Consider the following 13,576-nt stretch of genomic DNA (forward strand, 5'->3'; position numbering starts at 1 on the left):
AGTGGATCAACATGGCCACAGTATGTGCTAAGATGAATTAATGCACTTATAGAAAATGAATTCATAAAACAAGCTTAATTCTGCTCTTGTATTTCTGCTGTTGTGGCATCTTAGGACTGTAATGTTTAAAAGCAAACGTATCATTTCTCCACCGGGGATAAAATGTATTAAAATAAAAAGTATTCTTTTTTTGGCATGGATTAAAACATGTAGAATATGTCAGGATTTCACTCATTTTGGCCAATGACTGACAAATGGCATAGGATAAACAGTCTTATTCATCTCTGGTCAGTTAAAGCACTGTTCATGCTCTGAACATAAATCTTTTACTGGGAAATCCTTAAACATGACATTTTATATATAGTATACATTTTAAATATACACTATATAAAAGTGAATTTATTAAAACCTCCCAGAAATTAATTATTGCAACTTGGGATGTCTGCTACAATCAGTGATGGTTTGGAAAGCCATGTCATCTGCTGGTGTTGGTTCACTGTGTTATATCAAGTCCAAAACAGGTGCAGTGTTCTTCACTTCACTTCATGCTTCCGTCTGCTGACAACTTTTAAGGAGATTTGGATTTCATTTTTTCAGCAGGACTTCGCACACTGCCAAAAGTACCAATTGGTCTTATATAATATTCTATTATATATATGTGTGTGTGTGTGTGTGTATGCTATCTGGGGGACAGTGTCTCTGGGCTTGGTCACCCCTGTGGAGGGCGTTCAAGTGGAACGTGCCCACCGGAACAAGCAGGCTAATGCACTGATCATTAATATCGCCTGTATGATTCTGATGAACTGTGATCATGGCTATAGCGCACGTGGCGACGGAATATGTCTTTTCTGACTTTTTACTGAAAGAACAAACGGAGTCTAAGTATAAAGGGGTGCGGCTGGACCTGGCTGCGGACAAACTGGTGACTTTCATCGCGGTGGGACTCCCCCTGCTCCTCATCTCTCTAGCCTTCGCACAGGAGGTGTCTGTGGGTGAGTGTGGGCTGATTTAGCGCGCGTTTCTGTGTTTAATCCTGCAACCAGAGGTTAAACTAGACTATAAAATCGATAAAAGTATCACTCGGACTCTTAGCTAGCTGTGTAATTCCGTGTTGCCCTGCGCGGTTCTGTGCTTTTGTTTTGTTGGACAGACAGACAGACAGACAGACATGACGGGGCACTTTCTAGCTGTGCGATAAATATAACGCTAGATACAACTGACAGATAATGGCTGAAAATTCTCCTCAGTTTCTCTCTGAACCCGTTTATCTGTGTTCCTCCACAGCCCCTGTTACTAACTCTAAGTTACCTCTCTGGTGTTTAGAAGACCATCTTTCTCAGGGAATCCGTTACTCCAGTTCTCTCTATTCCCTTTCATTGTTCAGTAAAAAATAGACCGCGTGTCTAGCCTTAACATTTTATTTTTAACCTTAATAATTAAGTTCAGTACTGCACACGTCGCTATTTATACAGTTTCTCGTGTTACTGTGTTATCGTGTTATTGTGGCTGAGTACTTTCTGCTTTGTGTAGCTTAACGGCTAATCCGTTAGCTAAAAACAAAGCCGCGCGCGCCGCCGCTTCATATATTGTAGCTAAGCAACAGGGATACCGAATCACTTCCACTTCTCGAGTCATTCTTTTGAACCGACTCTTTGCAATGAATATGTGGGCGTTTTCTGTATTTTGTTGCAGGGGTTGCTTCATTTTGCTAAGGTGTAAATTAACTTAGCAATGTTTGTTAAAATAATAACAAAAATCAAATTTCCAGAATTTAATAGCTATTATGCTTTCAGCAAAGAAGCTATACTGAAGCGAAAATGAATCGATTATATCGGCTGATTTGAAATGAACGGTTCAAATGAACCGGTTCAGTACAACGAATCGAACGCCCCAGTATCTTTTTAAAAAAGGCATAGACTTCTCACAGCATTTAGATAAATATTAAGAGATATTATATATGTATTTCTTACATTCTTTTAAAGAGTAAAAAAAACAAACAATTTTGAACATTTAGTATAATTGTGTCTTTTGTCTCACGTAACAGTTGTGTGTCCTTGTTGTATTGTACATATAGTGTATTGTACATATAGTTTATAACATTCTTTTATATTTATTATTTCATATTCTGTACTTGCTGTAATTTTTGGGAAGGAGAGTAACGTAATGTCAATTCTCTGTATGTCCTGTACACATGCAGTATTGACAAATAAAACTACTTGACTTGAGAGGCGCTGTTTGTTTAGGTAAAGCCTGTCCCACTATCTCCCCCTGTTATATCAGAAAATGACTGCTAGAGGGAGCCCGCGAGTGAGTCCAGAATGAATGGGGGGTGAAAGGAGCTAAACGGCTTAAACCTCAAATTAAAAAGAGTGCCTAATTATTTGTCCATTATATTCATTTAAGTAGAAGTAGAATAAAGTATTTTATTATCAGGCAAATAAAACATACGTGCATATTCACATTTTGTACATTTAAGCTGATGCTGAGGTAGGACTATAATTTTGATATTGATCATTATCACGATAGAAAATGTTTAAATAACGGTGATATATATTTATAAAATATAATATTTCAATGTCACTTAGGCCACGTTCACATTACCAGGCTAAAGTGACTCAAATTTGATTTTTTTTTTGCTCAGTGTGGCTTGATCTGATTTCATCATGGCTGTGTGAACGTGCCAAATATGTTTTTTTTTTTTCAAATCGGTTACTTTCATATGTGGTCCTAAATTGGATATGTATCCGATCCATGGACATGAGACATGAGAGTGAATGGTCAAATATAAATTCATGGGTCTTTTTGTTTTTAAGCATGCGCTACATGCTTCTCTCTTGTACCCACACATCTCTTGGTGCAGCTGTGCAGCTATAGCCGCCTGGCCTTTTTTCACCTCCTCGACCTGAGCATGTACTTCAGACCAGCTGTTTATAAAAGATGCTCCACATATGAGCTGCTAACGCATCCACTTCACCTTTATAAATCTACGAGTCGTCTCTCAAATATGATGTTTTTCACATATAGCTCACTTGCATTTGTGATTGTGAACCATCAAGATCCGATCTGAGCAAAAAATCGGATTTGAGAAATGTGGCTTGCAATGTGAACCTTAGAATCCGCCTTACCCTGCGTTCACACTGGAACGCGACGAGTCGCTTGTGTCGCCCAGCGTTTGTCGCTTGTGGGCGTGTCAAGCTCAACGCCCGCGTTTATCATGGTCCAGCCTCCGACAAGAAAAAAGGCACAAAAAAGGAATCACTTGGCCACTTTATTCTCCAGCTATAACTCCCAAACTTGCTGGACTCTTGTGCGTTTCTGTGATTTAACTGCGCTGGGAACGCAGCCGTTCCCACAGACTGATGTGGGTCCACCCCGTTCAACAGAAAGAACCGGGAAAGAAACTAGAAATTCAGAGAGCAGGAGCTTGAGGACGTCGAACCGCCTTGTTTGTGATTGGTCCAAAGAAAAGCTAGGAGCCAATCGGGTTAGAATGTCGCTTCACCGCGTCATAACTCATTTGCATAAAGTTGAGAAAAATTCATCTCCGTGTCGCTTGTCGCTCTGTCGCTTTGTCGCTTGTCGCCTCTCGCGTGTCGCGGCGACAAATCGCGCCCTGCCATAGGAAATGAATGGTCGCCTGTCGCTTTGTCGCTTTCCAGTGTGAACGCAGGGTTAGGGCCACATAAAGTCGGTAACATTGTTTTACAACAGTAATAACTGAAGACCCAAGTAATGTACAGATATACCTAACATAAACATCATATCAAACAGCAGAATATATCAACACAGTGATTAATCAGATAAATCGGTGATTAATTTAGCTAGGAAATACCTTTAGCATCACCAGTTAGCTGTTAGCCAGCTTCATTGACTCCAGCAGTCTGGTAGCCTGGCTAGCATTGGGCCATCAGTTGCATTGTGTTGTGAGGGTAATAACTAGAGGACCTACTCACTCTTTCTGAAAGACATTAGCCTGATTAATTTAGCTAGAAACGACAGTTAGCATCGCCAGTTAGCCGTTCGCCATTGTGGCTTATCCCCTATTGTAAGTGTCATAATAAAAGTCATCAGGCCAGCCAGCTCGTATACTTATACTTGGATAGGGTGAACAATAAAGAATATACAGTTTTATACATTTTATTTTATTTAGACTTTACTAAATACACTTTTGATCATTCTGGTCCTGTCTCATTTTAAGCTTTTTAAGTAGGGCTTTATTATTACAGAGCGAAACCAACATATTTGAGTAGCCTGTGATTGTTTGAAAAGCATCTGTGGCATGTGTCTTTTATAAATTCTTTGTAATTTGAGGTGAAATTATAAAACTTAAAACTATCAAAAACTTGTCTAGTGTTGTAAGAGATATATAGAATTGACATTTGTTAATGACTGATGTTCATTACAGGACTTAGCACTTTTATTTATTTATTTAATTTACTTTATATAGATTTATTTTGTTTCCATCGATATTTAAATTATATTGTATCGACTAAAGAAATATATTATCATATAATATTGGCTATATTATCTGGCACTATTCTAAACAGCCAGAGCATGTTTAAAAGGCTTTTAACTGGAGTTAAAAACAATTTACAAATTATGTCTGCAGTGCTGAAACATATGATATTGTTCTGTGTTGAGAAAATGAGGGATTTTTAAGCATAAAAAATTTTAAAAGTACAATTTTGTCTCAAATTCTCTATATAGACAAATAAATTTTTTACTCACTCAGGAATGCCCACACGTTTCTAATAAACAACAGATAGATTCTCTACTGGGTATTCTGCTCTCCTGCACAGGGTCCTAATGTTAATCTAATCAGTACGCCCCAAAAAACATGAACAAGAAAGCAGCATATCTGGGAACTTGGTTTCTAAATCAACAAGTGCCTAAACTTTAATTGCTTCAAAAGAGGTTGAACAGAGGGCTGCTGAGGGGTATTTGGAATCATTCCATTTGCTTTACAACGCATGCACCTTTCATATCTACCAATATAGACTGTATATACCATTTGTGTCTGGTATTTATATACAATATACAATACAAATCACTCAGTCAGACTTCATAAGTGCATTGAGAGAGGGTACCAGTATCAGATACCAGTAATGTCATCACAGCAGAAATAAAAGCAGATTCCAGCAAGATAAGGCTATTTTAAAGGAGTATTTATAAAAAAAGAAATAGTTTGTCAACAAATCAAATTAACAGGATTTTTTACTGTCTCCAGATGCAGTTGATAATATTTGATATCTTATGTGCATTTCTTCAGTTTGGAATAGAAGATGCTAGACTAACATTGTTGACAAACATATGACAATGACTGCCACCAATCCAGTCTTTAGAAATATGTGCCAATTTTAATATATTTAATTAAAAATGTCTAAAAACTTCTAAAATAATTGTAACAAGTAAACAAAACTAAAACAGATAAATAAAAGTGTACAGACATGCCTTATTCATACATGTAAGAGCAGAATGAGATAGATTTTATGCTGAGGTAAAACTGGTACAGTTTTCTGCTTTTTGGTTATGCTGAGATGTCTATATATGTGTTTAGAGAGTATATTAAGTCAAACCATGTTCTTAAGCATGTAATTTTTTAAGTAGGTGTGTACAGAGATTAATAAAGTGACAGTCAAAGTCCCTTGTTTGTCAGGAAAGTTAGCCTAGCATTCGATTGATCGCCTCAGGTAAAACAAATCCTGTTAAGATGTTAACTTCCTGTTAACTATTCCTTTCATGGCAGGTGACAAACTTGACAGAGTGTCATCTGGCATTAAATTTCCCCTCTTTTACTTTCATTAAGAGGGACTGTATTTTATATTCTAAATTAGGAATTAATTAACTAGTTTTATGTAAAATAAGTATAATTTGAAGCTGTCTTACGAACGAGGAGTTGGGCATTAGGACTTGAACACTTGTTTTGTCTTCTGTGCAGTTGGGGGGGGGGGGGGGGGTTGGGGGGGTCCAGGGTGTGTGATAAGCACCAGTGCATGCAAGAATTTGAACCTGTTCCTGTCAGTCATGCTAAGGTCAACTTCCCTGACATGTGCACATCGACATAACTTAAAATAATATTTGTATTTTTTGAAAGCCAAAGAGTTAACAAGTAACATACATTAAAACTTTCCCTGTCGCCTGTTAATAGGCAAATGCAAATGAGAATGCAGTAGACTTTATTAGGGATATTTTACAAATAAACATTTGCCTTTAATCTCAGGGGGAATCCCTATTTATGTCCTTATGGGATTTCCAGTCCATGTAGAACTGTCCCAGATTCCTTTACAGCCCAGTGAAACTAATGAGCTGCCATTTAGGAGTGTTAAGCAGAGGCTGTCACAGTTACTTATATAGCCTTGACCCAATAGACCTTTTACAAAACAAATCTGAATCGTACTTGGTATATGTATATTTTCATATTCACCAAGTGCAAATAAACAAAGATAAAAACGCAATTGTGAAAGCCTTCGCGTAGTCCAGTGGATGTTTATTTTGGTGGTAAATCCAACTTTTCAATATTTTCTGAAAAATTCTAATTTTAAGATGTAAACAGAGATATAACACATGCATATATGCAATTAAATTCTCACAGCAATGCTTCAAAATCTACTAAAAAGCCTTTCCTGGACAATATAAACAGTTACTACAACACAAACAGAATAAACACTTTTTCATAACCTTGAGAAACATCAATGAACAGATGTCCCAATATTTGCTCCTGTACACAATTGCCGTAGATCACACAGTGAATCTCCCAATCTTTTACATCCAAAAGGTGTGCTACTGGATTCAGATCTAGTCACTGGAAAGACCAATGAAAAGCACATAAATCTTTGTTGTGTTGACGAAACCAGGTTTAGATGACTTTAGATGCTTTGAGAGCTGGTGCATCATCATGCTGGATGTATCCATTAGAAGATGAGTAAATTGTGGTCATGAAGGGATGCACATGGTCAGCAACAATAATCAAAGAGGCTGTATAATTGCATTATAGGCTTAAAGTGTGCCAAGAAAACATGTCAGCTCCTTTACACTGCCTCCACCAGCCTGGACTGTAGACACAAGACAGCTTAGGCCCATGGATGCATGCTGTTATTGCCAAATTGTAAATTCTGCTCCTTACATCTGGATTCCTCAGTTAAAATTAAGATTATTCAGGCCAGGCTGTATTTTTTTATCATAGATAATCACAAGCCTTGGTTCCTAACACCACTGATAAAGTACTTTAACAATGTCTCTACAAAAACTAAAATTTAAATGTCTTTTTTATGTTTTGCTTTAAGGGTCACAGATTAGCTGTTTTCCACCAACCAACTTCTCTCTGCGCCAGGCTGCATATGTGGATTCCTTTTGCTGGGTTGCTGTAGAGAGCCAATCTACAGAGGATGGCTCCCCCCTCTGGCTACACAAGGTAATAGAGCTTGAGAAAAAAATACACTATTCATCAAAAAAATAATCTGCTTGAATAATCATGCAGTTTTTGTGGTAAAGGTGGAGTGGTGATCCAGCATCCAGTAGCATTGTGGGTAGGTCTGGTGATGCAGCTGGCCATGGCATAGTATCTGTGTCTTCAAGGCAAGCTTTTAAGATGGCAGCAGTATGTGAACAAGTATTGTCCTGCTGGAATAGCTCACTGGTTGTCCATTTAAAAAATGTAGAGCTACTGGTTGCAGGACCTCATTATTATAACATTGAAGGCCAGTGGTAATCTGACATCATAAAGATGACCTAATGCCTCACTCCATAACAGACTAGAAGCACTAGTTCCTTCTGGGTGCAACTTTTTTAAGAGACCACTTCAGTTTCTGAATCAGTTTCTCTGATTTTGGTATTTATAGGTATATGTTTGAGTAAAATTGTGGTTTTATTCTATAAACTACAGATAAAATTTCTCCCAAATTCCAACTAAAAATATTGTAATTGAAAGCATTTATTTGCTAAAAAAGAGAAATGGCTGAAATGACAAAAATGATGCATAGATTACAGACCCCAAATAATGCAAAGAAATCAATTTGGTGAAATGACCCTGGTTTTAATCCCAGTTTTCATGCATTTTGGCATGTTTATCTCCACCTGTCTTACACACTGCTTTTGGATAACTTTATGCCACTCCTGGTGCAAAAGTTCAAGCAGTTCAGCTTGGTCTGATGGCTTGTGATCACTTATCTTTCTCCTGATTACATAATTTATAATTTAAGTAGTAGCTGTATATGTGATTTCTTCTCAACTCACACAGACACACAATAAACATGTAAAATGTTGTAAAAAAAAAACAAAAAAAAAACTAAGAGACAAAGAAAATTTTTTGCAATGGCTTTTTAACTCCTGTCCCTGTGTCTCTGTTTGCCATATGTTCTTTCCAGTTCTTTCCTTACATCCTTCTGCTGCTGGCTGTCCTTGTGTATGTCCCTGCTCTCTTCTGGCGCTTCACAGCTGTGCCTCAGCTCTCCTCGGATCTCAGCTTTATCATGGAGGAGCTGGACCGCTGCTACAATCGCTCCATCCGTCTTGCCAAAAGCCTGGCAGCCAGTAGTCCTAGTGGAAAGGACATTGCTGAGGATCCCCACAAGTAATCTACCAAATACCTGAAATAGCCTGAATAATACCTGAGCACTGTTTAAATCTCAAAGTATGGAAATGTGACCATGAGTATTTAATTAAAAAATATTAAACTTTCTTTTAAAAGTGTTTCTGCAATACAGATATATAAAAATATAAATAAAATACATTAAGATACATTAGAAAAGGGTAAAAATACATAGTGAGTTTTGTAAGGTTCTCATGATTGTAGTAAGCATACAAGATCTAATACAGATCTAAATTGCAAGATGCTTGCTATAGATCACTGCAATGATGAGTTTTAAAATGTCTTAATAGGTTAATCTTTTTGACCCTTATTTGAACATTCCTTGCAGTAAAATAATCTCCACTGATGGCATGACTAAAAGTGCATCTATATGTCCACAGTGAAAAAGTGCAACTAAATAGAATGAATGCAGATTACCCTTGTGAAAAAGAAGTATACTTAAATTATGTTGAAATAGGTCTGTACTTAAATTATGTTATTTTGGAACCAATAATTTGCACTTAATTACTACTTATTTGTAATTAAAATGCTATAAATTTGCACTAAATTCATATTGAGTATAATAATTTGAGTTATTTTCGCCACTATTTAATATAATTTAAGTATATTTGTGTGAGCTGTCCGACTGAACATTAAAAATCTATTAAAAATGTGATTAAAATATAGATTTAACATCAGTTCAACAAAGTTCTTTTACTGACACTAAAGTAACTAAAGTAAACTTTTTAGGTATACATTTAATTTGACTGAAGTAGAGTTTTACTGCAGAAATATTGACTCCTTTAGACTCATTTAGTAAAAGTAAAAGTTTAATCATAAAAAGCACAGTTTCATAAAATAATACTAAGCATATATTTTTACTAAGTACATCACCAGTATAAAATCAGGACACCCAAATAAAGTATACTTTTTTCAAAGTAGACTGAAATACAGATTAAGATAAAATTTTAATCTAAATTTTAATTTAAGTATAAGTAGGAAAAGTATACTTGAATTATTGTGAATTATTGTGTATAGTTCAACTTTTTTAGCCTCGCAACTTAATGTGATTTCAGTATTGCTTATTGTGGCATGGAAACTTTAAAACCCTAATATATGTATGTGTGTGTGTGTGTGTGTGTGGCAGTGGTCTGGAGATAGCAGAGGGCTGTTTTAAATACCCTCTGGTGGAACAGTATCTAAGGACCAAGCGTGGGACGTGGACTCTCGCGTGGAAGTACCTGCTTTGTCGCATTCTCACTCTGCTCACCTTGCTGTTAGCTTCCATCTACTTGGCCTACTACATCTGTGTGGTCTCTCTTACCGACCAGTTCTCCTGCTACATACACACAGGTAAGAATACTATATAGTGGTATGCAAAATTTCATGGTCACTCATGGTCAAAATTTTATGTGAAAAAGGTTCAAAAAGCAGATTTTTTTAAATAACAAAAAAGTTCAAATGATTTGTACTGAGAAACACTTTGGCAAATATCACCTTTACTTCACAGTTTGTTGGAGTAACAGTAGAGACAGTTACTCGAACAAAAGCAGTAGTATATGCTGTTTTTAATACCTTTAATTTAGTTGCACTTTTGTGCACATACATCTTCTGATTGTGTGTGTTTGTATGTGTGTGTTTTTAGGTGTGCGGTCAGCAGGTGGGCTTGTGAATGATAGCACGCCCCCTTCAGTGCAGTGTAAGCTTGTGGCTGTGGGCGTGTTCCGGTTGCTGAGCACTATTAACGTGTGTGTGTACCTGCTGCTGATACCTGCTGTGATACATTCTGCCCTGTCACCTGCCCGTCCACACCAGCATGACTGTTTGCTCCGCCCCTACCGCCTCCTGCCCACTTTCGGCCACGCCAAGGGGCTGCAGTTGGCCACTCGTCGCTATGACGACCTGAGCATTTACCTCCTCTTTCTAAAGGAGAACTTGAGCGAACTGAAAAGCTATAAATGTCTACAGGTAAGAGTAAAAAATGTGTTCATTTCAAACTAACTGTAATACACTACAGAACACAGAGCAATTGTTTAGAGAAATAAACAGTTACAGTACCTATGTGTGTTAATATTTTGCATTTAACCTGTGCTGCTATATATGTGTGCAGGTATTAGAGCTGCTGACAGAAAGAGAAAGTGAAAGCTTAGACACAATGTGTCTTTTGAGGACTCTTGGACAAGTGAGGACAGATCTGGTGGACAAAAAACTTACCCCTATTATAGATGGCAACAATGAATCTCCTCCCGTGAAGGTGGAAGTGGATATATCCAAGCCCAAAGGTAAGAGCAACATTAGCGTTACATTATTAACATGCAGCTGGATCTACAAATTTAAAGCCTAAACAAAACATAAACAATCTCATTGTTCGGATTTCTTAAATATTATGTGGAGTACTTAGTTAATCCCAGTATTGACGCAGCATTAATGTGTATTTGTTAAAATACACTCTGGGTTGTCATTAGGGACGTCATGATCACATTCATCTTCTCCCGAGTTATTTGATTTTGAGGATCTGCTGATATTGATACTATGGCAATGCAGTAAAAATACATCCAATACATCCAAGTCCCTTAAAGTTTTTTTCTTTTGATTATATTTCAGAGGTCAAATCAAAGGAACTCATCATTTTTAAGTGGTCTAATTTTTATCCAGAGCTGCATATAGTGGTTTAAAATGTTTTCCTTTGTTCTGTAAAGTCCAGGGTTCATACACCTTTTACAAGGTAAAATTCAAGCATTTTCAAGGCCCATTTTCAAGTTTTTCCAGCACCTTTCAGCTGTCGTAAATTAATGATAACGCTCATATCTCAAAACTGCGATTCAGCGATATTCAATATCAACAGTGACTATGCTACTGAGAAAAAAATACTTGTAAGTAAGTAAATAGCAGAAATTATGGATTTATTGGTGTTAGTTTCACACAATTTAAATACCAATATTCTTCACTGCATGTTTACCCTATTCATTTGATTGAGCAGTTACTGTAGTATGTCACTTTCAGCACTTTCTAGGCCTGGAAAACATAACGCTTAAATTCAAGCAATTTCCAGGATTTTTAGCACCCGCATGAATCCTGAAAGAAATCATGTAATAAATGGTTTATTTCTCCAGTGCACTAAATTAGTATGGCTTTGTGTGTCTTTGCCCTCTAGATGTCTCCCCTGTGCTGCTGAAGGATGGACAACAGAAGGAGGCCGACTGCGGCTGTGGGAAGGATGTGAGACAGAGAATGGTTTAAATGTCATCTGTTGCTGTTGGGAGTTTAAGCAAAAAAAACAGAGACAGCTTGTGAGAATCCACCAGGCTAGTTTATTCCATAATGTCTTCCATAATGTCCATGCATGGTCTTATGAAGGGGTGTAACGGTACAGAAAATTCACGGTTCAGTTCACACCTCAGTATAAGCCCCACGGTTCGGTACGTTTTACAGTTGGTGGAAAATAAAGAGGCTGGGCATTCTCTATAGCCTCACCTTTATTAAATTCATAATAACAATAAAACTTCATTATAATCATGTTTTGTTTTTTGGGATGCAATGTTGTAATGGGGCTCGAGCACTTTTATTAAATGCTTGAAACCAGGGTTCTCTCCTTCCTTCATCATGAGAGGATCCATCTTTTGGATCTTGTTGGAACAAACAAACAATGAGCCTGATTGTGGAGCTTTTTAAAGAACAAAAACAAAAGTATTACTTTAACAGCTTAAACTACAAATATGTTTTCCTAAGTATATTGCGCAAACCGAACCGTGACCCCGTCACATGACTGTTGATAAAGAATACACGTACCATTACACCCCTAGTCCTATGTGTTTATATGTGTATTTAAACTGTGATCATCAATCACAAAATCCGTTTAAACTGTAAACTGCCTTAAAAAGTACTGCTAAACTTGAATAGAATCTGCTGCATTTATTTAAAAAGGAAATGGGAGTACTAGGTACAGTCAGTTTATACAGTATAGTTATGTTGTTGGTTCTCATGTCTAAAAGTGAAATATTCAGGGCATTAGCGTCTAGCCCAGGGCTGTGAGGACAAATCAGTTTTTACAATTTATTGACTGATATGCTGTTTACGGTTTCTTTTTTCAGGTAGATATTTTGAAAGGTTTTTAAAATAAGTATGTTTTTATTGGTTAGCTTTTTTACATTTCTTTGTTAGACAATTTAATAATAATGATGATAATAATAAGATTGATGATGACAACAACCCTTGTTTATACTCTTCTGAACCCTCATACTATACCACAGAGCCCTTAACAGACAAGCAATACAATCTCAGTGGAACTAACAGCATGATTTTGGCATGTATTATATGAATATAGGAATGTAAATTATTAAGTTAATTAAGATTATGAAATGTGAATTAAACTTGCAATAAAATTTCAGTGATGACAATTATGCTTACAGTAATGTAAATAAACTAACTAAGTTCTTCTACCTGTTCATTTTGTTTTGATTTTCTTGAATGACATTAAGCCTGAAACAAAACTGGGCTGATTGCCTGACATAAATCGCACCAAAGTGGACAGTCTCAGTCAGAGCAGTGAAGAGAGTGTAGAGGGATGTGTGCTTTGAGTAAATAGGAGCTCTGCAGCAAAACCTGGTAAAAACAATGTGAACTGACATTTAATCAGGCATTTAATTATCAAATTAATCCAACAACAAAATCCTTGTCAGCTTATGATTAGGTCCGACACAAAAATAATGTTATGGACTGTTATAATGTTATAATTCTGACTGATTGCAGCTGAATAAAGCCAGTAAGGTCTAGTTAATGGTAAATACTGCCGGGGTGCATAGGGGTGCAACAGGTTTGGTTCACACCACGGTTCAGTGCGATTTCTGTACACTGGATAAAAAAAGAGGGGGTTCTTTCAAATTGCTGACAGAAAAATACAATTTGAATCAGTTTGACTGTAGAGATGATTGTATAATCCTTCCACAAAATCTAAAGCCTATAAAATATTCACTCTTAAAGACTCTTTCCTCTCATCAGCTAATCAGCAAT

At 36.8% G+C, this 13,576-nt stretch overlaps 1 protein-coding gene across 2 annotated transcripts; it reads left to right on the plus strand.

Moving 5' to 3' along the window:
* The first annotated feature begins 685 nt into the window (after positions 1-685).
* Positions 686-13,013, plus strand: panx1b (pannexin 1b). Of its 2 annotated transcripts, XM_049476454.1 has the most exons (8): positions 686-992; positions 7,284-7,411; positions 8,364-8,569; positions 9,714-9,919; positions 10,212-10,534; positions 10,677-10,848; positions 11,721-11,821; positions 11,854-13,013. In XM_049476454.1, exons 1-7 carry the CDS (start codon positions 812-814, stop codon positions 11,804-11,806), a joined length of 1,302 nt encoding a protein of 433 aa, XP_049332411.1. In that variant the 5' UTR covers positions 686-811; the 3' UTR covers positions 11,807-11,821; positions 11,854-13,013. The 2 variants fall into 2 exon arrangements, with proteins under 2 accessions (XP_049332411.1, XP_007261073.2); XM_007261011.4 differs by having other exon boundaries at positions 687-992; positions 11,721-13,013.
* The last annotated feature ends 563 nt before the right edge of the window (positions 13,014-13,576 follow it).

This window comes from Astyanax mexicanus, chromosome 1 (genome assembly GCF_023375975.1).
Source record: "Astyanax mexicanus isolate ESR-SI-001 chromosome 1, AstMex3_surface, whole genome shotgun sequence".
NCBI lineage: Eukaryota > Metazoa > Chordata > Actinopteri > Characiformes > Acestrorhamphidae > Astyanax > Astyanax mexicanus.